At 38.6% G+C, this 25993-nt stretch overlaps 1 protein-coding gene across 2 annotated transcripts in view; it reads right to left on the reverse strand.

Moving 5' to 3' along the window:
• Positions 1–25993, reverse strand: part of EFNA5 (ephrin A5) — a 218471-nt gene that overhangs the window by 4754 nt on the left and 187724 nt on the right. Inside the window, exons 4-5 of one of the 2 annotated variants that reach the window (XM_030471088.1) lie at positions 4964–5029; positions 4492–4572 (exon numbers count right to left, since the gene is read on the reverse strand). In XM_030471088.1, the coding sequence (XP_030326948.1) occupies positions 4492–4572; positions 4964–5029 (147 nt within the window). The remainder of the gene's footprint in view (positions 1–4491; positions 4573–4963; positions 5030–25993) is intronic. The other variant, XM_030471089.1, reaches the window with a different exon arrangement.

Genomic DNA, 25993 nt, shown 5'->3' on the forward strand with positions numbered 1-25993 from the left:
CCACTGAAGTGTACCACATCTGGGGATGTACACGGGGTATAAGATCAGTCTCCCTTTCTTGAAAGAGAATTTTAAAGGCTAACACATGATAATCTCCAATTTTCTAGAACACATACTCAATCTGGGAAACCTTGCAGGTAACAGACTACCTTTTATGGTACAAAAAACCCCCCAGATTTACATATACACTGCTAAAACTAATGGGAAAAAGAACCAGCTGAGTTAGGTAAACATGCTTATACATTAGTGGCAGAAGAGAACACAGTAGCGAATACTAAATTTATGATACCAAATAAAGTTCTGTTTAGTTTTTTGTAAACCAAAGATGAGCCTTAAAGTCACAGCTTGTAACATAAATGTAGGTAGGTGAAGTAAAATTCAACTTCAGTGTTGTTATAGGTCTGGTATTTTCCTCTGCAAAGTTTTCCATATCCATAGCTATCTAATTTGGCTATTTTAAAAGTAATCTGTCTGAGGCTTGCCATAAAAGCTCATCTCTGGATTTGTATTTTCTTAGTACCAAATGAATTAAATAGGCTAAACCTTTTTAGGAAGTATGAAGTGGCCTCAAAATTTATTCTTAAGTTATTTTAGAGTGCCTAAGTTTCCAGAAAAGTTAATAGTATCTATCTCACTACTTAGTGTAATAAGCTCCCCCATTTTGTGAGATATGTTGACATATCTATGATGTATCTGTCTCATAGCTCCTGTCTCAACAAATTGCACTGCCAGCATGATCCTGGGTGAGAGCTGTGCAAGTCCAATTAAAGGCAGGAGTCAGGACAGTGGGATCACCATGCTGCTTTGGCGTGGAGCCTTCCACGTTACCTCACTTTAGCTAGAAACAAGATCCCTTCTTTCATAACCTTGACACCTAGCACAAAAGCAGGTAGAGCACTTCTTAGCATAATTTAGGTTAATAGGCTCTTCAGACCCAGTTCAGTTGCACAGAAAGATGCATAGTAATCTGGATTAGCAATTTATAACTTTTTTTTTTCCCAGTCCTAACTGATGCTTCAATCACGTCAAGCTTACCAACAGGTCTTCAGGGCTGCTCAAGGCAAAAGTATGAAAAGCAAGCACTGATTACCTGCAAATATGTTCACATTTGTAAGAAAGGGACATCATCAGATGACAGACCCACAGATGACAGTGGGAAAGGCTGGCTGGAACGACTTTGGTTACAGCTTTTCACCATGTATGGCAGGGAGACCTTACCAGGCATTTCAGCCCTGAACAAGGCCCTTTCAGTGAATGCTGGCCTCTGAAATGTTCCAGTTCCAGTGGTTGTGAGTACCAAAAGCTGTCTCGCATTTCACTTCTAAGTTACATTTCTGTACTTTGGTGACAGTGCAACGAGAGTACAGCATTTCACAAAAGCAGGTCCTAATTAAATCATACTCTAAGAAGTTACAGGGAAAAAATATCCCTATTCTATGGGGAAAAAATATCCCTATTGTACCTGTTAACTCTTCTTTCATATATATAGAGTCAGCTGTTCCCGATTTGGAAACATTTACTCACTGCTGATGAACTAAAACTCCAGAGGAGAATGATGTGCACTACCTTCCACCTCTTGCATCACCAACAGAATTGCAAATGAGTCTGAATTTGCAATGTTGAATGTCAACAGTTTTGTCCTAATTACATCCATGAGTCAGCACTAAAACACAATAGCGCAAAACTAGTGCAGAGCAGTAATAAATTCTCATTCGCTTTGACTATCAGATACTGTCATGACTGGAACACTGGCTACTGCTAAAAAAAAATCAACAAAAAAGCCCTAAACTAAAAAGATTACTTCTTTTACACGAAAAATATGGAGATCTTCTATGGTGCCATTTTTATAAAGCCATTCTTCGCAGAGGAATTAATTTTCATGTGACATTAATGGGTTCCTTCCGTTAAACCATCTGGGTTTTCTGTCAGCGCAGTCCCAAGGTTTCTGCACTCGTATGTTAGAGCACATGGTTAATCTGTGATTCTCAAAATAACTTCACAAATACAATTTTCCTTGGAGGTACAGAGTTATAACACTGCACAATGTTTAATGCTTGGGGAAAAGGTTTTGCTTTATTTTTAACACTGAAGGCAAGTGGTGAAGAGCACAAAATTTGTGCTTAAAATTTGGAAGGTCACCACTGAAGACTAGGAATGCCAGCAGAAATTAGAAAAAACTGTTTCAATTACCATGAATTTTCCTGATCACATAGCTTTACATCATCTGCTTCAGGTATAAATTTTCCATATATGCACAGCTGCAACTTTTGTTTAGGGACTTTTTATTTTTATTATTAAGGATGAAGAGAGGGGGAGGACAGGAATAGGCCAATTACTTTTACCTCTTCTGAAACAAGTGTAATCTCTATAGATCATTTTCCTACAAGTTTCTGAACTGACCAATGTAATTACAAGTGTTCAAAAATTACACAAATGGTGATTTTTAAAAGAAAAGTGACAGCAAGTAATCTGCTGAACATGACCCTCTTGCCTCCCCGTTCTTCTGTCTACTGTGGAAGAAGACAGTGGCAGGCTAGGGGAGAGCACAGAAGCAGAAGATGCATGTCAGAGGCAGGTAAATTAGTACATGACACAGATCACATGCAACAAGATCCACCAAGGTAGTGGCAAGTCTAACAGCCTAATAACAGAAAAGTGTGACAGCAGTTGGCAAATCTAGGAATGACTGATTATCTAATGGTGACTGGTCCAAATAATAATGCAAATATATACTGATGTCAAGAGTGGAAACGTTCTGCTACCAAAACTTCTCATTAAATCTATTCTTTCCCACCGATAACAAAACCAGTATTTCTTCTCAGACTGCAAGATGCTCTCTGTATGGTTTTTGTTCACTGGTTTGCCTGCTGCTTTCTAACAACATGCTTTTGTGATGGTGCTAGTTAGGTATAGACATTCAATGGGAAGTGAGCAGCGCTGCTGTAAGAAAAATGTTTAACAAGTTCACTAAAATCAGGCATATAGTACTCAGATGATCTCTTTTGCAAACCAGTAGCAGGCGAAATGCACATTAGTTTGCCCAAGTTCACCAAATCACAAAATGTAAAGAAGTGAATTGAATTTCTAGATTCATAGGTTACCTAGAGGTAGGGAAAAATTATCTTAATGCTTTCTGTAGAAGAATGCTGTTAATAAGTGTACAAATATATCTTAATGTAAATGTACTCTCCTTGCATCTAACTTTGTTTAGAGAACATCTTTGATTCTAAAACCTGAAATTTTTAGGAGAGTTCCAAAAATTCTCTTAAAAAGAAAATAGTAAAATCTATTGTGTACCCATAGGTAAATCATTCGAACTGGATGACTTGTGGAAGCACTATTTATACTTCTGTATAAATAACAACTTTTAGCTAAAGAAACTGCAAATAACAAAGAGAAAAAAAAAGAAAAAAAAAGTATGTTGCTTCACACCAAAAAGGAAGTCTCTTTCAAATAGCATAGGAAAGGGAAAAAAACCGAGATACTAAATGGCATGTGTGCAATTCTTTTCTGGTATATTTTTGGGGTTTTTTAACTGTGTACATTAATTATTGAGGCTTGACTACAACATGTGAGTAATGTGTAGGTATATATAAAATGAACAGGTAATACCACTATTGTAAATACTCTTCCTACATATCCACCTAATTTTACCGTCATGAGCCATCCCACTGAACCTGGTGGGATTACTCACACCCCTAGAATTAAAAATGTTTCTGTGATAAACCTGAGCTATACAAACAATACACACGCACTTTCCACACAGAAACATATCAGTTTGTGATGGTGGAGGTTAATGTAAATTTGCTTTAGGCTACTGAAGGGCTTTATCATAGCAAGTATTATTCTTATTCCTAAGGCAGTGTTTTGCAAAAAATGACAGAAAAGCCCCCCAAAACTTAAATTTGTTTCAATAAAAACAGTATAGGAATTTATAGATATCAGAGTGTGTGTGTGTTTGTGTGCATACATGTGTGTAAAAAATTATACATTGCCTAACCAAATATACATACAAATATATATAATTTTAAAGGACTAGTTGCTTACTTACACACTAACTCAGTCAGATGCATACCTGTGTCATACAAGCAGTGGTTCTGTTTTTCTTAAAGTCTTTTGAAAGCACATAATAAATGAAGTTGTGCCCATTGACTGTTTCTAAAACTTTGGGCTCAGTTAGTAAACAGAGTTTTGTCAGTGAGCTGGGGTTTCGGCTTGAATGGGCCAGTGACTTCAGGATACTGGAAAAAAATTTTACACTGGCACACACATTTTATTAAACACGTCACCCAAAAAACAAATAAAGCAACATTTTTCTCCCCTGTGTTAAACAATGATACAGGAAAGCATAAGTGATATTAGCACTGCTAGAAATGTGCAAAAGCAGAGCAGTTGTACCATGGAAAGCATGCAGAGAGAAGAGGAGAAAAAGTATTGAAGCACCAGAGGGATACACACATTTGTTAAAAGAGATTCTCTAAGCATACTAACCTGCTGGTTCTAATGAATTTTCTACTTTGTCGTTAACATCGAAAACACGATCATGAACACCTATAGTTTTCATACAGCTGTCTATAACAAAAATAGAGATAACAGCCAAATATGTTAGTGAGACACCCTTAAACTCCCCACTTTCCTTCTTTCCTCTCTTTTGTCTCTCTATTTAGTCTATATAGTTAAGCATATTTATATTTTAAAGTCTGTGGCACTTGTCCAAATGCCAGTATAGCCTTCCATTTGCACAACAGTTTAAGAAACAACAAGTTAGCAACTGCCATATAATTAAAACAAAACTTTATGAAAAATGATAAGAAAATACGATGAAAATCATAGCACAAATGTTGCTGTACAGAACAGATACACAAGATTGAACAGTAAAATAAGATTTACTGCTGTTTACTAGACCACACAATAAAGCATGTGCTACAAAGCCACCCTCAGAAGCTTAACCTTAAGAACTTACTTGCTGGTCGCACAAAGACCTTAAGTTTTAGACAGGATCGCCTTCCATTATCTGGGATCGCAGAAGCTGTAAACAGGGAAGAAGGAAAGACAAATAGAAAAGAGAGTGAAAATTAAAATCATTTTTTGTGCTAAAATAAAATATCCTTTATCTCCCCTTTACCTGAAGGCCTGGACACATTTCAGACTCTGATGGTAAGGGCTTCAAGTGCACAAAGTATTTTGATTATGCAAAAGCAGGGAAAGAACTGCAGATTTTATTCTAGTCCCTTTTTTGATTATTTTACATGGAAGAAGAGAAGCACATGGTATTTTCAATGTTTCATTATCTCCTTTCACCTTTCCACACCTTTTTCTCAAGAGGTTGTTTAATATGGTTTCTGCTGTAATGCAGGTGTCTGCTCTGAAAAATTACACTTCAAAATAATTAAGATGACTTAGAGAAAAGCTAGTCTTGAAACATTAGGCCATGGGCTTCAGCAATCCAAAAAGAGATGAAAAAACAAAGGGACACTGAAGGTGACAATGCTAAAAATAGAACTACGTATATACGTATATACTACAAAAGTAGACATATACACCATTAAATTATACAGGAAAATCACCTGTATATATAAAAATATGCTCCAATACATGTGCCTTTGTTGAGAAGAGACCTACATTGCTTCAGTCAAAACGTGATTCCCTGTGTTCTATAACTAACAAACCAAAACCAGCTTATTCCTTCTTTCTGTCCTACCTTGTAATTTCCCATCGAAATTTTTTCATTTTAAGAGTAGTTACTGAAAAAGAGTAAGTGGAAACATGATGTCTAATGAAAAGATCATACACATAAGACTACTGTCCACACCCCAGGAACACATGCCGCTGTGAAAACTTCCTTTCTAGAACTATGCTTGCCTCAAAAGACATGATTATAGGGAAATTCGCCTGCCTGTCACCACAGACTGGATTCCCTAGTGTGTTATCTGCCAGTCTGAACACACTGGTAACTTTCACCAATGTCTGCAATTTTGAAATTGTACATTTGCTTGCAGTTCAACATGTACGCTGGCATCCAAGCAGCTTGACTCAGGCATACAGATTTTCACTTCTGAAAAACTATTCACATCCATGTTTTTTTTACCCTTGAAAAAACCCTCAAAAGCTATAGCTGAAAATGTTGCCTGCGGCATTGCAAATTAATTTTTTTTCATTGCATAGTCTTACCCATAATTAAAAACCCTATGTATTAAGGCAGAATAAGCTGCCTTTTGCAGCAAATGGCAACTATTGGAGACTATCCTGATTTACAAAAGACGATTGGGCTGGCAAGATGCTAGTTTGTTCTATTTATCACTGTTTCATCCATTTTTTCTTAATTCTGTCCAGTTTGTGACAAATAACTTAAATGTTTTTTACAGAGACATGAATCTCATTGTCTTCATGTTAATCTTACACTTGAAGGGCTCCTTAACCAGCTAGAAATAAATTCTCTTTGTCTTTGATGATGTGCTTCCAAGATAGACATCAGCTTTTTCCTAGAATAACTTACTGAGAAGAACTAGAAAATTCAGTACAAACACAAAGAAGGAGCAAAGTAAAGAGTCCAGTACAGCTAATGCTGTGGGTCTGCACCTGTTGGAAAGTGCTTGAAAAATTGTTTCCCTCTTTTAATCAAAAGACGAAAGTGTGTAGAAATGGTGTTTCCCCTTCACAATGACAAGCAGTTAAGAAGTGTTAACAGCTGGCTTTGCTATAGGTTCTCACTAAACCAAAATCAGAAAAACTCTCTTTACTGACATTTACAGTAACTGGTGTGTTATTTAGGGCACAATATTTGCACTCTGAGGTTATATTCAGGAAATTGTGTCCTTTCTGTGCCCTTGATTGAATATATGCAATTGGCTAAATACTTTGCTCAGACTAAACAGACAGTTGTAGATCTCGAAAGATAAGAATTCTATAGTCATTACCACATTACTAGCATAAAGGTGGAAATAACATTTCCAACATTAGCCAAAATAGAGTCCCTACAACAATTTTATCACTAACAGATTCTTCTGTTCAGAAATTATTTTAGAAGTGCATCATGAAACACACTTATTTAAAAGGAAGTTTTAGCTTTGATGCTTACATGCTGTTGTTAATGTCCCTAAGATAAGCATGCTTTGCTCACTGCTGTATGTTAGAATACTCTGTTAGACAGTGACTAACAAGGATACCACTGACTAGCTAGGATAGCTAGGAGCTAATAATATTCTGTCTGGAAAACCAGAAAATTAATGTTCTGTACATTTAAGTTTATATGTGTACATAATATTTGCACACACTAAAGAGCAAACACCGCTAGTGACTGGCCATGGTAAATGCTCCATCCCTGGCAATGTTCAAGGCCAGGCTGGACAGAGTCTTGGGTGACATGGTCTAATGTGAGGCATCCCTGCTCATGGCAGGGGAGTTGGAACTAGATGATCTAAAGGTCCTTTCCAACCCAAACCGTTCTATGATTCTATGGTTTTTGGAATGAAAATATTAAAATCCGTTCCCTGCTTAAACCTTTTTCCACCAGTCCTCTGGTTTGCAGCTATAGACTATACCAGGAACTACAGTCCTACTGCAACCATAGCAGTTGCATTTAAATCATCATCCCAGAAACTGACAATTTTAGCAATAAGTGTGAAAAGGTGTTTTTTGACTTTCCAGGGAAATTATGTATGGTCAATGTTTGCAATAAACCCAGAAAGATTCCTCTTTAATACTTTTTTTACTCCTTCAGAAAGAATAATAATGAATTAAAAAAATAAATGATCAAGTGACATCATATTGTTCTGCTACCTCTGCCTCAACAACCAAGACTGAGGCTGATGTAGGAATACACTGCAATCTCTTCGGCCTTCCTGAAGAAATTAATATCTATTTGCTAAGATTCATGACTGCAATCAATTGTTTTTTTCTTCCTTTCTCCTTCTCCCTCTCTCCCTTTCTTCTTTTCATCTTAAAAGAAAAAACAAAGACCAACTGCAGTTTTTGTCTTAAGATCAGATATATTACCCACAGGGAAGAGTCAGGAAACGCAGGAGATTGCTGCTCTTTTTTATCTGGGATCTGTTAAAAGTTGCTTTCCAGGTTAAGTATCGCTGTTGTTACATTCCACTGAAATTAGCTGTAGTACAAGAAAAGATGGCCTTTCTGGGAGGTACAAAGAGAAACTTCATTCTCCTTTCTGCACAAAACCAGGTAAGCCCCTAAGGCTTTGGTATGAGGCTTTTCCATTTGCCCATTTTAAAGGTGATATTAGCTGTAAAACGGAGGCCAGTTCTGGGAGCAGGAAGCTCTGATGCTAATGGAACCTGTTCCAAGCAACATTCTCCATTTCAAAAGCAAAAATTCCCACGTTAAAAAAATGTAATTGAAACTTTGCTGTAAAACAACAACAACAACAAAACCCCAAAACAAAAAAACCCAAAGCCCACCTTTGAAAAAAGGATCCCTTATAAGGAGCAAAAGAGGTTACATCCTCTTTTTTTAAATGAATGATATTAGAATAGAAAAGGTCTGACTGTTTAGTTTGTGTCAGGAAGAATCACAATGAAAAATAGAAAAGGAACTCTTCAGTGTTACTAGTTCCTATATGCCATTACAATTCCTATGATACTTCAGTCCTCCCTGGCTCTACCTCAACTTTACCAGCAACTTCATGACAATTTCCTAGCTCTCTCTTTTAAAGAATATGTTTCAGACTTTACAGTTACACGAAGACTTGGGGTTAGAGGGAAGTGCAAAAATCCCTCTGAAATCACAAGATACATGAAAATACCTCAATGATTATAAAAATAACTGGTTTGGTGTCTTTTTTTTTTTTAATAGGAAAATTACATGATTTAGAAGAAATTTAAGTAATGATGTTTGTATTCTTGAGATGAATATTCTGCCTCCATTAGTTGAACTACAAAAAAACCCCTTGCAATGAACTGCTGCACATAAGACTAGATCTAAGCTGCATCCAAAAATGGCCCATAAAGACCAAATTAGATGAGAAAATTTCTCTTTTCTGAACTACTTCTGGTTACCATTTTTATACTCTGTAAGGAAAGGAGAGTGAAGAAAATTAATCTCTCCATATCTAGAACCGAACCATAAATATTTCAGTATTTGTTGGCTATAGTTAAATACCGGGGGGGGGGGGGAGAGAGGGAGGGGGAGAGAGTGAGAGAGAATACAGCTCCCTTCATCCCACTCCTAAGCAGTTCTCTGCTAGCAAACACATGGCACATTATTAATATATTAGATATAAATAACAGGTTAGGTCCTTCCTCAGCCTGGTAAGGCTTAGCGAGGTTATTCAATGACTGCAGGAAGTCACAGATCGAGAACAAAAAGTAACACACACAGAAAACAGCATGGGATTTTTTTTTTTTCCCCCAACAGTACTAGAATTGAATTTACTACATTAAATCGCCCAAACTCCTAAAAGTGACATCAAGATATGGCCCAATAACCTACAAAGTTAGGTAATTAAAAAGTAAATATACAAAAAAGAAAAAACTATTAAAAGTGCAAAAATAACTTGGTTATAAGGACCTGCTAGTCATGTGACAAAAGCTGTAATTAAGTATTTCCTTTCCTAAAACAGGCAGCAGTTTGGCTGGCTACTATCTGAGGCTCAGTTTCTAACCTAAGAGCAATTTATTAAGATGCCACATACAGAAAGTGTCTCAACCATCCCATTTACTGATATTCACATGTAATCAGTGGTTTCCTCTGCTTGCCTCCTTACTCATTCTTAGCTTTCTACAGTGTTGCACCTTTTCTTAAAACACAAGTCCTGATATAGGAAAAAAAAAAAAAAGAAATCATTAAATGCAACTCAAGTTCTCATTTAGCACTACAAATATATTTAATATCCCAGGCACAATCCACTACGGACCCTATTAGACAGCAAAACTGGAACCATTCAATGTACAAATAGCTCTCCATTTACCTAAGTCACTCCGATAGCACATCTGTTTTAGAATGGGCAGACACTGGTAAAGGAGCAGAAACTTCTTCCTTATACAGAATTGCAACATCCCCAAGCCCTGACATAGCATGCTGCAGCTATTGTGCAGATGACAACTCTTGCTATTTTGTTTTTCAAGTTTCTATTACCAGTTCATTCGGAGTATTCTCGGAAGAATTATAAAGCAGTGTTCGCTAAACACTATGGAGACAAGACTGTTCTCACTATTTTAAGAAACTGTCTTCTGGCCTCTGCTAAGATGTCCAGAAATAGGGCTCCTTGTAGAGAAGATCTGAGATATCACACCAAGATCTCACCTCAGTTCACTGCAGATATACTATTACCAGCACCCTCTGTGTGTGTTACACAAATTTTGGCACTGATAAGTACTTCCCAACCACAAGCACTGACCATAAGTATTGGTTCAGACTAGGAAGTGAATAGGGAACTAATTTTTAAATTCTCCCTAGCACACTAAATTGAGATGCCACATGCATATAGCTAGAGTAAACACCTAACACTTCCCAGTCAAAAGGGTTGCACGTGTAACTTTGGTAATCACCTGGCAAAACACCACAAAGGAAGAACTTGCAGCAACCCCATACACAGGATGCTGCATGTTGTAAATCAGAAACTCATGTTTATTCAGTCTTTCCACTCTCTTAGTCCTGTAAGTTACAGACAATCTCTTCAGGAGAAAATATTTATAGCTATGATTTGCCTCTCTTCCTTTCAGGCACAATACTACTCCCATTAGTCAAATCCAATATCCAGGTAACCTTACATAGCCCGCAAATCATAATTCCACCAACCTGAAGTGTTTTAGCATCCAATATCCTGTGTCAGCTACGGACCTTTAGAAAGTTTTATTTTTAAGAACAGTCATCTGCTTCTTTCTTTGTAAAGAAATGAGTATGTGTGGGAGCACTAAAAATGCAGTTTTCTATTATGTTTGCCACAGGCAATATTTCTCAATTTGCGTAAGTCAAAAGGAAAAATAGCCTATTAGTTGTTAGAAGAGCTGAGCCTTTCCCCTGTAGGTTTTCATGCGATTTACTATACAACACAAATGTATGCAAATTAGGCAGGTAAATGCAGAATTAGTTATTAATATTCTTATCACACTTTAGATAGATTGAAAAAAGTTACAAATCTGCATACACGGTACAACTGAAAAAGTCGGCTAGAATTTAATGAATTAATAAAGCATTCCTTTGTGTCCATACATGAAGTAAGACCCATATATCAGGACAACAAAGGGTCTTCAAAATTATTAATTAAGAAAGAAGCCACCTGAAAGGATTTGCTGATCATTTTTTCCTTGTAAGTGCTAAAATAAAAAATTAAAAATAGATAAATACTGGTCTTACAGAAATCCCACCTTTCACTAATTCATGAGTTTAATTTTAAAAAAGAGTTCTTGCATGTCTGCTCTTTCATTTCAACATACTAGCAAAAGTTTTGTTCTGGTAGTAAAAACACAACTCTATTCTGAGAAAATTAAAATACTGAATGTCCATGACTTACTCATTCTTCAGACCTAAAAATTAAGCACATTTCCTTAATAAATTGTGACTAAACTTTTTTGTACCCTTGCTATTGCAAAGTGTCTGTGTTTAGCCATCACCAAGATGAGATTTCACAAAAAAAAAATTCTGAGCAAGTTAAAGACTCAGAAATCTCAAGCCAACAGACCGCGAGTTTCATCTGGAAAACCACCTGATCTAGGAATGCCAAGAACACTTGAAAACTAAGAAATATTACCTAACAAGAAAAATAAATAAACAATCGAACAGATGCCTATGGCTTAATAAAGGCAAATTACTATGGATACTAGTATTTCCAAATGAAGTTTAAAAATCCACAGTATTAAAAGGGCACCTAGTACAAATGCGTATTTTGCTTTACTCTTGTATGCTCAGCTACATCTTTATGAAGTGAATGTAAAACCAATCACATAGTATTTCTGTACTCATCTCTGTATGTAGGTATAGACATGCCTACACACATACACAAACTTATATTCTGCAGTTCATGTAAGAGACAAATCACAAAGTGTACAGCAATGGAGAAAAAGACTTGATAAAAGCTGTGTGCACAACAACAAACAAACTGTGAAATACTACTTTTGTTTTCTAATGTTTTATACCTAATCCTCACCAGCTTTGGACTTGTAAAAACACTGGATTATTATGGCCTATCTCACCGGTGACTATATTTCTCAGACCCTCTAAAAAGAGCCTACAAAATGGAAATAACTTGTCAGACAAATGCTATTTTAGTGAGAGTTCTTGGAAGAAAGTAATACATAGACCTTGTTTCTGCATTAGCACTTAATGATGAATTAACTGTCCCATTACAACTGCTTGGCCAGGAAGAATATAATTTTTACTGCAGTTTCTAATCCATTGCAGCTTGTATATGTGGTTGAAGGCTGCATGGATTGAAAGCAGGTTTCATTTCAAAGTCACACAAAACAAAATCAAGTAATTTATGGTAAGAGATGGACTTCCAGTTTAATTAAACCATTAGTCCAGTATTTCCTCTTAGCATGGCCACCCTTGTATCTCTCTCAGGAAGGTTCCTTATCTGTCCTAGAGGCTGATTTAATGACAAAACACCTCTGTTGTTGGCCTGGCTGGTGCACTGGAGTCAGGCTTTTTTAGTCTGACTAAACATCAGAACGTCAAAGCATCCCAAAGCCCAGTCCTTCTCAGCATTGTGTATCTCTGGACATCAGCAGCAGCTGAGGGCTCATATGAGGCAGACAGCATCACTTTGGGTTCAGTCCAAAGGTTTGTTATACTCATACTGTTATTATCTGTCCTAACAAGTCACTGAGTCCAGTTGAGTTCAGGAAAAAACAAAATCACCTTAATGCATAGCAGCCTGTACTCTTCACACCTTCAGGAGGACAACAAAGCAGCTATTTTATCTCCAGAAAAACCCAATCCTGACTGAGCTGTTGCCCTGAACTAAGCCTTGAACCAAAGTGAGAAGCAAGAACCAAGCTTGGCTGGTTTTTGCAAAGACTTTTTTTTTTTAATAAAAGCAAGAACAGTTATGTTTGTTTATGTACCAGGACAAAGCTGTTATCTAACTGCAACCTGAGCTTCCCAGAGAATCAATCTTGCCTCTCTGGTGCTTCTTCTCATTAAAAACCAAAGAAAGTTCAGATGGAAATAAATGAAAGGCATATCCTACTTTGAATGGACTTTTAGTTGCATATAAGCTCCTGTGAAATAAGGAAGTATAGGTGAAGAATAGATCATATAGTTGCTCATACATGAAATATTTACAGGCCTTTCTCTAGTATAAGAAGGTTTCTCTTTCATAAAGGCAAACTGTATTACATACCATAAAGGCTAACATTTCTGCACTAGCACAATATAAATGACTGATGTCATACTACTGTACTGCAACAAACCAACACTTATTAACTGAATGAAATAAAAACCTCAGATCTCATTACGGTTTTCAATGGCATTAACAAAACCAAATACAGTTATTGCACAACATTAAGACTGTATTAGAGTAAATTGTTAACAAAACAAGTTAATACTATCAAATAGAGCACTTAGAGAAAAATATATCCTCATACTTTTCCTAAGCACTTCTGTACTTTGATTTTCCTTTGGTATCACTAGAAATAGAATGTTTTTCTTCAAGCAGGCTACCCATTTTGTTAATTTGCATCTCTAAGAAGTAGACATAAGTAAATCTTTTGAAGAGACATTATAGTTTTGTTAATAATGGCCTTCTCTTTTTGATCTTTAAAGCAACATGTTCACCCACACAGAATTTGTGGGTATTGTATCATGTTACTAAACCTCATATATTTTAATGGACTTCATATTATCCATGTCTAGCTTTCCTACTTCTGAAACTATAATTAATGCAGAGAGATGTGTTAAATTCAACTCTATTTTCAGGGGCTTGCCATTACCTTTAAAATATTTAGACACATTTCTAACTTTCTATGCTATGCCTGTAAATATTGTTAGCTTATAAAAATACAGAAGCAATTAGAAATGTATCCTGTTAGGAGTGTGACACATACATAGAATCATAGAATGGTTTGGGTTGGAAGGGACTTCAAAGATCATCTAGTTCAAACCCTTATGTCCTGGATAGGGACACCTTCCACTATAACAAGTTGCTCAAAGTCCCATCCAACCATATCAACAAAGGCATGAAAAGTTACTTCTGCTGACTCACCTAAGCAAAGCAACAGAATATTTTGTTTATGTCTCATGGAGAAGGAAGAAGATGCAAAGGCAGGAAGAGATCTTCAAGAAGCTGCCTTAAGATCGGGGAAAATTTAGAAAAAAGCACAGACTAGGGATTGTATTTTGCTGTTATTTAATATGAAGGCAAACAGTCAGAATAATGCAAGTTTGAATGTGTTTGAGTGCATATGCATGCCCAGAAGTTTGCAAATGGACTGCTTAGAGAGAATACCATTGCCCAAAAGATTTCTGAAGGGATTTTTCTCTTGCCAAAATTCTAATAGCACCTTGGCACAGCCTTTACAAAGAAAGCCGTTACGCACACAGTCAGCTCTTACACAGATAAATCCAAATTTGTGCAGGATGGAAACAAGATATAAAATAAAAAAGGTAAAGTTTGCAAAACACATGATAGTGCAGCGTAAGTCAAGCTCTGATTCTGACCAGTAAAGATCGTAACGGCAGAGACCTTCTGGTTCATTACACCTTATGGTGGGGTCCTGGAACATGAACAAGTAGAATACAAATACAATAACAGATTCCAGCACTATATTTATAACAGTACATCTTTATCAGGTGAATTCCCAATTTGCTTCAGTCCTTCAAAGGAACTATTGAACCTTCAATCACTCCACCATATGAACCAGAAATTTTATCCAGTCCTTAGAGGGATTTCCTTAACCCTTAATCAACTTTACCATTAAAAATTCTGGAGCACAGAAAGCTGAAGTTTTCTCTTTAGCCAAAATTTGTTCAGGGTATCAGGCAATAGCAGTTTTATTTAAAATTTTGTGATCCCTGCTTCTTTATTTCACTTGTCTAACTTGTATTCAATGCCACAGGTCACACTCATGCTTTGAAATCATTATTTAAAAAAAGACAACATACATGAGAATAACAGCAGCCTTGTCAGGAATCTGACATGTCTCACCTATACCAAAAAAAGGACTGTAGACTGTCATAACTATGACTGTGGGAAAGTCTAGAACACCCATAGGATAGCTAACCTTTCATTTTACTCTGCCACAAATTATTTCCTTCTGTGCCTTTTTTTATTTTTTTAGATTAATGTATACACAAGATGTTTAGCCCTATTTCCAGTAATCATTCGCAGATGAACTCAAAATTAGATATATATGTGTACACTTTTCCATAACTGGGACTCAAAAGCCCCGGTGGTTTGGAAACCATTTCTTAAAAGCAATGAATACCACATCAAAGTGTTGAAACACACAGGTACCTCTCAAGCTTTTATCTTCCTGAATGCTACAACAATTGTCCTCTCAGACCTCAAGTATTTCTCCATCTCTCTTCCTGAATAGTCTCTGTTTCACATTAACAATCTTCCCAAAGAGATTGGGAAATCCTGATCTCTATATTCCACCTGCTACTTTCTGATCTAAACAAGCACCTCCCTGTTGCAAGCATGCTCCTCTATTCTTTACATGTGAACCAGTCAGGGAACTCACGTAACCGAGTTGTGAGCAGTTTCTAAGGGTGCTTCCGATGTGTATCTAATCTAAGATCATGCTTATGGAAAACAATATGGGACAACACAAATCCACTTGCTTGAATCCATCTTGTTGATGCATATTTCAGTTCAAAAGAGATGGACAAAATCTCTGCCAATTCACTTCTCTCAACCACACAGTTGAGACCATCACTACTCAATTTAAGTGCCTCTAACCTAACGTAGTGTCCCCACTCCTCAGTGGATAGAGACCTCAAGCTTGGTAATACTGGAGCAACCCTGCTGTGAACTGTACAATGCCTAACCAACAGTCTGTAACCATGAAGATATCCTTACATTTGTATCTCAGTTCCTGACTGGTTCACATCAACAAACATCTGCACTGGATATAGTTCTAGTAGCTATGTAGAGATGCATGAGTATGTGCATCAGATGCTTCTTTCCTCTCATGTTTTAAAGAGGGTTCAGTGTACCAAGTTTCTCTAAAGAAGCCTGGATATACTCTCATCTACCTTAGTCAGGAAAAAGACACTTGAAATGTGTGTTTATAAACTATAAATAATAATATAATATATAAATAAATGAGTTTATTTATATAATAATAATATACATTAAATATTAAATAATAAATGAGTTACTGCAGCAAAGATGCAGGACTCAAAAAAACCCTCCCAAGCGAACAAACAAAATCCTCAATCTGAGATCAGATTTCTTACTTTGGGGTGGGGGAAGCATCAGATCTGCAAATATGTATGTCCTGTTTGATCTGGAGTCTTAAACAACAAGGGGAGCGAATGCTTTCATACACATGAATGACACGATATGGTATTGTTGGCCAGAAGGCCAGAAAACTCCTGGGTATGCAGCATCTACATGGATGCTGCAGTACCAGCTAAGGCAGGCTAAGCATGCCTGATGTTTGCGCATCTCACTCTCACAGCTGCCTCAGGCATCAACCCATCCTGGAGCATGGAGACACAGGGGTCCAGCATGCCGCAGCAGGAATTCCAGCCTTGACAACAGCAAATCCAGGTCTGCATAGCCAGAACCAACGACACAGAAGGATTCTTCTTGTTCTGTGTTCCTAGGTAATTTTTAATATTTCTGTAAACTTCCAGTTTACCTTTCAAGGTTCATTGAGTAATTTTTCTTTAGCCAAGTAAGAGCACTTGTAGTACACTCCTGCATTTTTCTCTTCTCCCCTTGTGAAATATCCTGCAGACACAGGAACATTTTTTTTCTTGGATCAAGCAGATTTTTTTTTTTTTTTTGTTTTCTTTTGAAAGCCCACAAGGTGTGTAATCAAAGCTGGCACTGAAGCATCCTAATTACGAAACCCAGCAAGGAACTTTCACACACATTTTGTGGACTTCAGATTTCTCGTTCACAGAATCTCCTTGCTGAGACAGTAGAGATGATGAGAAAAGTTCAGGAGACAGACCCCAGACTGGCAGTAAATCATTTTTCACTTCTGCCTTTAATACCAAGATCAAATGAAAAAAAATTGACCCTCTATTTGCAACATGTCATTCCATTTTTGTTTGAGAAAATATCCTGAACTCCTCAGAAAAAGGACTGACATGGGGGGAAAAGGGGGAGGGGCAGGGAGGGAAGGAGGAGATCAAGGTTTATGGTTTTGTTTTGTTTTATTCAGAAAAAACATGCACCTTGAACCAGATGCAGAAAAGAGCAGGTTGGAAGCACTATCAGTGCTAGCTGCTTTCTGCTGAGCTGAAGTGACCATTTTCCGATCCTTTCAATCTGTGGCGAAAAGATCATTACGATGCTACTCCTGGGAAGTCAGTCCTCCTGCAAGTGAGCTCCTTTGTAATGAATATGGAACAGATGGAACCAAATCTATCTGCTCCATAGGAACAAAAACACTTACAACATAGCTTGCTCTATTAAAGACTCTACTTAGCTCCTTTACAGTACTGGCTTTCTGTGCACTGCTGTGAGGTTTTGACTCTATAGAAAAAGGCACTTCATAAAGGCAATAGTTCTTACTCTTAAACCAAAAGTGGCCTAAGAACCGCAGAAGATGAATGCAGAGTTTAACCCGCACGGCTCCTTGGAGATATGCAAATATTCAATTACTAATTTCTTTAACTTAGAGAAAGGATCTTTTTCTGAGGAGGAAAAATAGCCATATGTTGCAAAGACTGTGCATCAATGGCAGTGAAGCACATAGATTTTAATATGCTACTCGTTCTAATAAAGGTTGAATCTAACTATGCTATTGCAAGAAGGAACGTGGATTTTATTTGTATACACGTAAGTGTAGATCAAGATGACACTTCCACAAAGAAATCTATATCAGTCGTTCAAAAACTGACTTTTTTTGAAGGATATAAAACCCTCTGAAATTTGCTGCCCACCATGAATATAAAAAAAGATTTAATGCATCAATGTGTCTCCAAACATTGCATCTTATAGGGCCTATTTCCCAAGACTTCAACAGAAACTACATCAATATTACACCAATTAATTAACTTTGTAAATGGAAAATATGCATAAATTGTAGCTGAAACTAACAGATTTACTTACTGACTCTGCTGATTAAGCAGGTACATGTAGAACATCTGTCACTTCTCTTACTATCAGAACAGTAATGAATGTTTATTCCCAGCTACACATGCACACAGACATGGATTATATCAACTTCTCACAAAAACCCCTATAACAGAAGTCAATGGCCTCCTTTACTCACTGTTCAATATGTTAATACATTTACTGTCTGGCTGCTTCTTCAGGAGTAATTGAAAAAAGCATTTCTGTGGCAGGATGCTTTGATTCTGACTAAATCAAGCCTTCAGGCAAATCTCACCCTGCCAGCAAAAGCACAGCTTGCCTGAAGTCATAACCTTTGTTGGCGGAAGGGAACTGGCCTTGAAACAGATCATGAAGCAGACATTTTATGCCAAATCAGAGTCTAGGGATACACAGGCTACTGGAAGTAAAACTCTTCTCCTGTCTGTTCATTTCAATTCCCTGTAGTGTGAAATATGAACTTGCCAACAAATGGCCGGTGTGCTGTGCAGCCCAGCAGGGAGAGTAGGTGCCACAAATGCATCAAAGGCTGGAAAACTCCTTCATTAGTTCTGCTTTTCAGCCCAAGCCTCAGCAATGACATGTGGGAGCCACCTCCAATGGAAGGAGATGGTGTTTGTAAAAACAAGTTTCCATCATCTCTAATTATAGAAATTGTGTGCACTTGCTTGGAGGAGAAGGATGTTCATACGGCTGTATTCACGGATTACAGTCATTAGCGGCTCATGACAAAGCGGGGGATGGGGATGTTTAATGATTTTTCTTTAAAATTTTCCCACCTGAGACATGACTGATGACAAAATATGCATGTACAGGCTCACAAACAAAAATCCCATCCGCTTAATGTCAGGGCTTTGCTACATAACTTAGAATCACAGAAGTCAGCTAGGTTGAGAAAGACCTTTAAAGGTTATCAAGTCCAACCTTTGCCCCTGCACTGCCAAGTCCACCACTAAACCATGTCACTAAGGGCCTCATCTACGCATTTTTTGAACACTTCCACAGATGGCAAAAGCTCTACAGGAAATCCCACTGCTGAGTAGTGAAGCACCTTCATACCAGAAGAGGGTATCAGCCCTGCTTCTACCACCTCCGAGGAGCATGGAACCTGAGACAAAGGCCAAGACAGCCCAATGCTCCAGCTCCCTGTTTTTGGTCTCTTCATCTAGATGTTTGCATCTGATTAAAGCATACCTGTCCAGACACACACACTTGCTCTTGAGATAGCTCTTTAAAACTGTAGTTAAGTATAAAAGAAACCTTGTACTTTAAAGTCAGTTTCCATCCACATGAATGCTACAATGATTCTTTCATTGTGTTTCAAGTGTTTCTAAGCTAACACTTTATGTTAAAAGGAAGGAACAGTTTACAATACTAGACTATCTATCTTAGCCCTTGATTATGGAAAAGCAGAAACAGGGCTCAAGCATCCGCACTTAAGAAAACAAAACAAAACAAAAACCCCACAAAAAACCCCAACAAACAAAAAACCCCAAACAAACAAAAAACCCCAAATAAACGAGAAAAAAAACAACACCCAAACAACAGAAAAAAACCACACAAATGAAAAAAAAAAACCTGGTAAAATACAAACACACCATTCAAAAGAACCTGCTGACAAGCTTTCAAGATGTTTACAATCCACAATAGAGATCACATTTTCAGAAGAATTCAGTGGTTCATGTGCAAAGCATTTTAGAAATCAGGCCAACTATTTCAATACCTAAGTGACAGCTAAGTACTTCTAAAATTATGACTCTAACTGGGAATGCTAAGCACTTCTGACATACGGCCTGTAATATGCAAGCTATTTATTTTACCTACTTTTGGACTGGGATCAAGGAAGAACAGGACTGAAAACACAAACGTGCAATTTACATAGAATAAATTACAGATACTGTCTCTACCCCAAGTTTAGGTGAGCTGTTGGTGTTTTGTTGTTCTTTTTTAAAAAATCTATGTGGTCAGGTGCATTTCATCAGTCCCCTAAAGCCTAGATAAAGGTTCCACTTAAATGCAGATGCACCAAAATCAATGTCATTTTCACTGATGGTCAAGTTAAAAAAGAGTATGATGATCAAGTAATCTGTGTGCACAGTTGTCAGGGATTTTTTTCAGAAGTCCAGTTAAAGTGAATGAAATTAATGATTTTTAGCATTCAATGTACATACATAATCTCTATTTACTTTTCAAATCCAAAGCAAAACCAGCAGTGGGAAATTTATGTCTATAAATAAAGCTGTTTCTTCATGAAATGGCACAGAAAAGAACTTACCACTACTTTTAGACTTTCTTCCCCACTCCCCTTACAGAAAGCTATTATTTTAGGGTCTTCTTTCTTCAACCTAAAATACAGTTGATGAAGAGCTAGGGCTATGTCACGGGTCTTTCTGGTGCTGTTTTATTTGTGTGGCTTTCATTTCTGACTTCTTGTAGAATGTACATGTGCTTATAATTTCACCTCATATTTATAAGGGTGGAGTGCAGATTTACATGTACATATTAGTACACAGAATACCATATGCTGTTCACAAGCACTCTGCGGAATAGCATACATCCTTATGAAAATCCAGCTGTACCCGCACAAGTACCAGAAGTGTAATTTAATTTACATCTCTAAAGCGCAATGTTTCTCATCCTCATAGTCAATACAGTTCCGAAAACTTTGTCATCCTTTTCTGTCTACAAATTAGATGTGGCACCAGATTCTCCAAGAGACTTATTTTTGTCTTAAGACTATTTTTCACTCAAAGTCTTCTCTAGATCACTAAAATGAAAAAGTCCTAGGCAGAAATAACTCTTCTCAGCTAGGTCAGCATATTAAGAAATATTCTCCTTAGATAGTCTTTTATAAGGTCTTTTTCCAAGCTAACTCTTAATGTACATCTTTTAGACCTGTGTAAAAAGTAGAACAGATTATTGGATTTCGAAATTATCCCACAACTTGGTTAGAAGCAATGCTATTGTTTTTGATGTTAACAAGCAGTAGGTGTGACTGAGCAGAGAGCAGATCAAGGGGCTGGGAATGAATAGCAAACATTGACCATTACACAGAATTAAGTGTGAGGTAACTGTAAAGCTACTGGAAAAGACAGTTTTTCCCTCAACTAAGGAGGCAGCAACAGCATAGCATGACACATAGTTTGGAGAGTCAGTGAAAATGAACATTTTATATTTTGCATCTCACAGATCTTGGTGGATCTGAAAACTTTCTGAAAAGTGGACATAATTCCTTATGGAAGCTGGATCACATTTGTAGAGAATGGCTCCTTCTGAAATTTTCTTCAACATGGAAAGACTTCAGTGGAAATGTTTCTCCTCCAATGTATATCCATTACCACATTAGTCACCAGGAAGAATTAAAAGGGAAATAAGCATAGCAGGGAAGTAAAGTTATTAGAGACAACAGTCACACCTCTACCTGGAGAAGTATGGCAAGCAGTCTCTGATCTAAACTTGGGCTGTATATCTTTACCCTCATTTTCATTTTGGAAAGTGTAAGTGATGTGTAGTGATAATGGCATGGTTACATCCAGGACAAGAAAGCACAACTGGCCAGCCCAGCCCATAGAGAAGAATGATAATCTAGTGAAAGTGTAATACAATGCCCAGAAGGCACTTCACTGGCATTTTATATTGCAAAGATCTCATCTGTCAGGAGTTAGAATTATGCATATATTTAGTTTGACAAAATAAGCATTTTTGTAATTACAATAGCTAAAGTCTTTAAAACAAAAAGATTTTTTAATCAAAGATTTAACTTTTTAATGTTATTTTTTTAATATACGTGTGTATATATGTGTGTGAAGGACATGGAGCTGTTGGAGAAAGTCCAGAGGAAGGCCATGAGGATGATCAGGGGGCTGGAGCACCTCCCGTATGAAGACAGCTAAGAAAATTGGGGCTGTTCAGCCTGGAGAAGAGAAGGCTGCGTGGAGACCTCATAGCAGCCTTCCAGGATCTGAAGGGGGCCTACAAGGATGCTGGGGAGGGACTCTTCCTTAGGGACTGTAGTGGTAGGACAAGGGGTAATGGCTTCAAACTTAAACAGGAGAAATTTAGGTTAGATATAAGGAAGAAGTTCTCTATTGTGAGGGTAGTGAGACATTGGAACGAGTTGCCCAAAGAAGTGGTAAATGTTGCATCCCTGACAGTGTTCAAGGCCATGTTGGACAGAGCCTTGGGTGACATGGTCTAGTGTGAGGCATCCCTGCCCATGGCAGGGGAGTTGAAACTAAGTGATTTTAAGGTCCTTTCCAATCCTAACCATTCTATGATTCTATGATATATTTGCACATGTAAGAACATATAGCTGCTACATAAATACATGATAAACACAACAAAAAAGGCCAGCCGGTAGTAAAGAAAACATTGCTACAAATATTTTGTCATTTCTGAAAGAATAGTACCTCTAAGCTAACACTTGACCTCAGGGAAAAAAAGGAAATGTAATAGATCCGTCACTAAATAGTTCCACTGCAAGTTTCACACATGCTTATATCAAGCCATGGATATGATCAAGTTCTCAAACCCCACTGAATTCATCAGCTGCCAAGTGCTAATTTGGAGAAAAAACGGGTCACATTAACTTCATGTCACAGGAGTTCCAAAACCTCCACAAAACAGAATCACCCCTGCAGAAATCTCTTAAATTTGGTGCTGAACAGAAGCCTTCCTGTTACAGTTCTAATATCAGCCACAGTAAGTTTCTCAGGGGAATAACACTACCTCTACTGATTTTATCATGCCCTTTTCTTGTGAATTATTTCACTGAAAGTATTTGGAACTTAATGATGCTTCAGAGAGTCTCTACGCAAGAGAAAGAAATAACAGGACGAAATTTTATGTTTGAGACTACACTTTCTTTTCACAGGATCCTTAGATATCCAAAGGGAACTGTCAGAGCCACAAATCAATTAATATTCCAATCTCTCTGTAATGAGTTTTTTTTCTCCTTCAACCCTTGTTTGTCTCCTTTGTAGCAAACAGCTGATTTTTCACGTGTGTTTTGATTCTTTTCATATTATACCATCCTAAGCGCCAAAGTGGAATTAAAAAAGGGAGCTAGCCATAATGAAACAAAATATAGCATGTTGTCGTGGTTTGAGCCCAGCCGGTAACTCAGAACCACACAGCCGCTCGCTCACTCCCCCCCTTCCTCCCCCCAGCTCCCGGAGGGATGGGGAGGAGAATCAGAAGATTGTAACTCCCACGGGTTGAGATAAGAGCAGTCCCGCAACTAAGGTATAATACAAAACCACTACTGCTACCACCAATGATAATAATGATTAGTGAAATAACAAGGGGAGAGGATACAATTGCTCACCACCCGCCGACCGATACCCAGCCCGACCCGAGCAGTGATCTGGGCCTTCCGGGTAACTCCCCCCGGTTTATATACTGGGCATGACGTGCCATGGTATGGAATACCCCTTTGGCTAGTTTGGGTCAGGTGTCCTGTCTCTGCTTCCTCCCGGCTTCCCCTCCTCCCTGGCAAAGCATGAGACTGAGAAAGTCCTTGGTCGGAATAAACATTACTTAGCAACAACTAAAAACATCAGTGTTATCAGCGTCGTTCCCAGGCTGAAAGTTCAAAAACACAGCACTGCACCAGCTACTAAGAAGGAGAAAAATGACTGCTATAGCTGAACCCAGGACAGTATCCACCCCTTATTCCATATCATTCATGTCATGCTCAGATCCCACATCTCTCAGCACACCATCACCCCTGTCCCATATATACACATATATATACACCCACACCCACACACAGAGAAAGATATCATTCCCTAGTCCATGGACCAATCCCTGTAAAATTGCTGAACTCATCCAGTCCATGATGTCAGGCTCCATCTCTTGTAATAGCCTTTCAGGGCAGGAGGGACGGTATGTAGTGTTGGGTTGTTGCCTGCTGATGATACTGCCAAACTCGTCTGGACACTGCTGAGCTCATCTGGTTTCCTCAAAATTCATTCTTTGTTGAGGTGATGATCAGAGGGAAGTCAGGGTCAATTGCTGGCGACCTGAAGGTATCTAGCTGGTGGGCTATAAAAGTGTTGTAGAGCAGGCAACAGCGTACAATTGAGTTCATTGGCTGTTTTCCCCCAAAATCAAATCCCCTTGAGGTACACATCGGACTTCCCCATCTTCCCGCATTACCCACCAAGTATATCCAGGTCCCTGAGCAAAAGCAACCCCACGAGTGGGTTTGCCTTTACCTGAAGCAGGAATAACCCAGACTGTCTTCCCCAACAAATTCTTTATGTGCACCACAGGAACTTTATCCCCCTCTACAGTACGTAAAAGTTCTGATTGGGCTGGGCCAGCCCTGTTGGCAGATCCCCTACTGTTGACCAACCAGGTGGCTTTTGGTAAATGTGTATCCCAGTGTTTGAAAGTCCCACCACCCATTGCTCTCAGTGTAGTTTTTAACAGCCCATTGTACCGTTCGATTTTCCCAGAGGCTGGTGCATGGTAGGGGATGTGATATACCCACTCAATGCCATGCTCTTTGGCCCAAGTGTCTATGAGGTTGTTCCGGAAATGAGTCCCATTGTCTGACTCAATTCTCTCTGGGGTGCCGTGTCGCCACAAGACTTGTTTCTCAAGGCCCAGGACAGTGTTCTGGGCAGTGGCGTGGGACACAGCGTACATTTCCAGCCAGCCGGCGGTTGCTTCCACCATGGTAAGCACATAGCACTTGCCTTGGCGGGTTGGTGGGAGTGTGATATAGTCAATCTGCCAGGCCTTCCCATACTTGTACTTCAGCCATCGTCCTCCATACCAGAGAGGCTTTAACCGCTTGGCTTGCTTAATTGCAGCACATGTTTCACATTCGTGAATAACCTGGGCAATAGTGTCCATCATTAAGTCCACCCCTCGGTCACGAGCCCATCTATATGTTGCATCTCTGCCTTGATGGCCTGAGGTGTCATGGGCCCAGCGGGCTAAAAATAATTCACCCTTATGTTGCCAATCCAAGTCCATCTGAGCCACTTTAATCTTAGCAGCTTTATCCACTTGCTGGTTATTCTGGTGCTCCTCAGTGGCCCGACTCTTGGGTACATGAGCATCTACGTGGCGTACTTTCACCACCAGGTTCTGCACCCGAGCAGCGATATCTTGCCACAATGCAGCAGCCCAGATGGGTTTACTTCTGCGTTGCCAGTTGCTCTGCTTCCATTGCTGCAACCACCCCCACAGGGCGTTTGCCACCATCCATGAGTCAGTATAGAGATAAAGTACTGGCCACTTTTCTCGTTCAGCAATGTCCAAGGCCAGCTGGATGGCTTTCACCTCTGCAAACTGACTCGATTCACCCTCTCCTTCAGCAGTTTCTGCAACTTGTCACAGGGCACTCCACACAGCTGCCTTCCATCTCCGATGCTTTCCCACAATACGGCAGGACCCATCAGTAAACAAGGCATATTGCTTTTCACTCTCTGACAGTTCATTATATGGTGGGGCCTCTTCAGCACGCATCAGCTCCTCTTCTGGTGACATCCCAAAATCTTTGCCCTCTGGCCAGTCCATGATGACTTCTAGAATTCCTGGACGACTGGGATTTCCTATTTGAGGTCGTTGTGTAATTAGTGCGGCCCACTTACTCCATGTAGCATCAGTTGCATGATGTGTAGAGGAGACCCTGCCTTTGAACATCCAGCCCAGCACAGGCAACCGGGGTGCCAGGAGGAGCTGCGCTTCAGTTCCGATCACTTCTGAGGCAGCTCAAACCCCTTCATAGGCTGCCAGTATCTCTTTTTCAGTGGGAGTATAGCTGGCCTTGGATCCTTTATATCC

The sequence above is a fragment of the Strigops habroptila genome, chromosome Z (assembly GCF_004027225.2).
Source record: "Strigops habroptila isolate Jane chromosome Z, bStrHab1.2.pri, whole genome shotgun sequence".
In the NCBI taxonomy this organism is placed as follows: Eukaryota; Metazoa; Chordata; class Aves; order Psittaciformes; family Psittacidae; genus Strigops; species Strigops habroptila.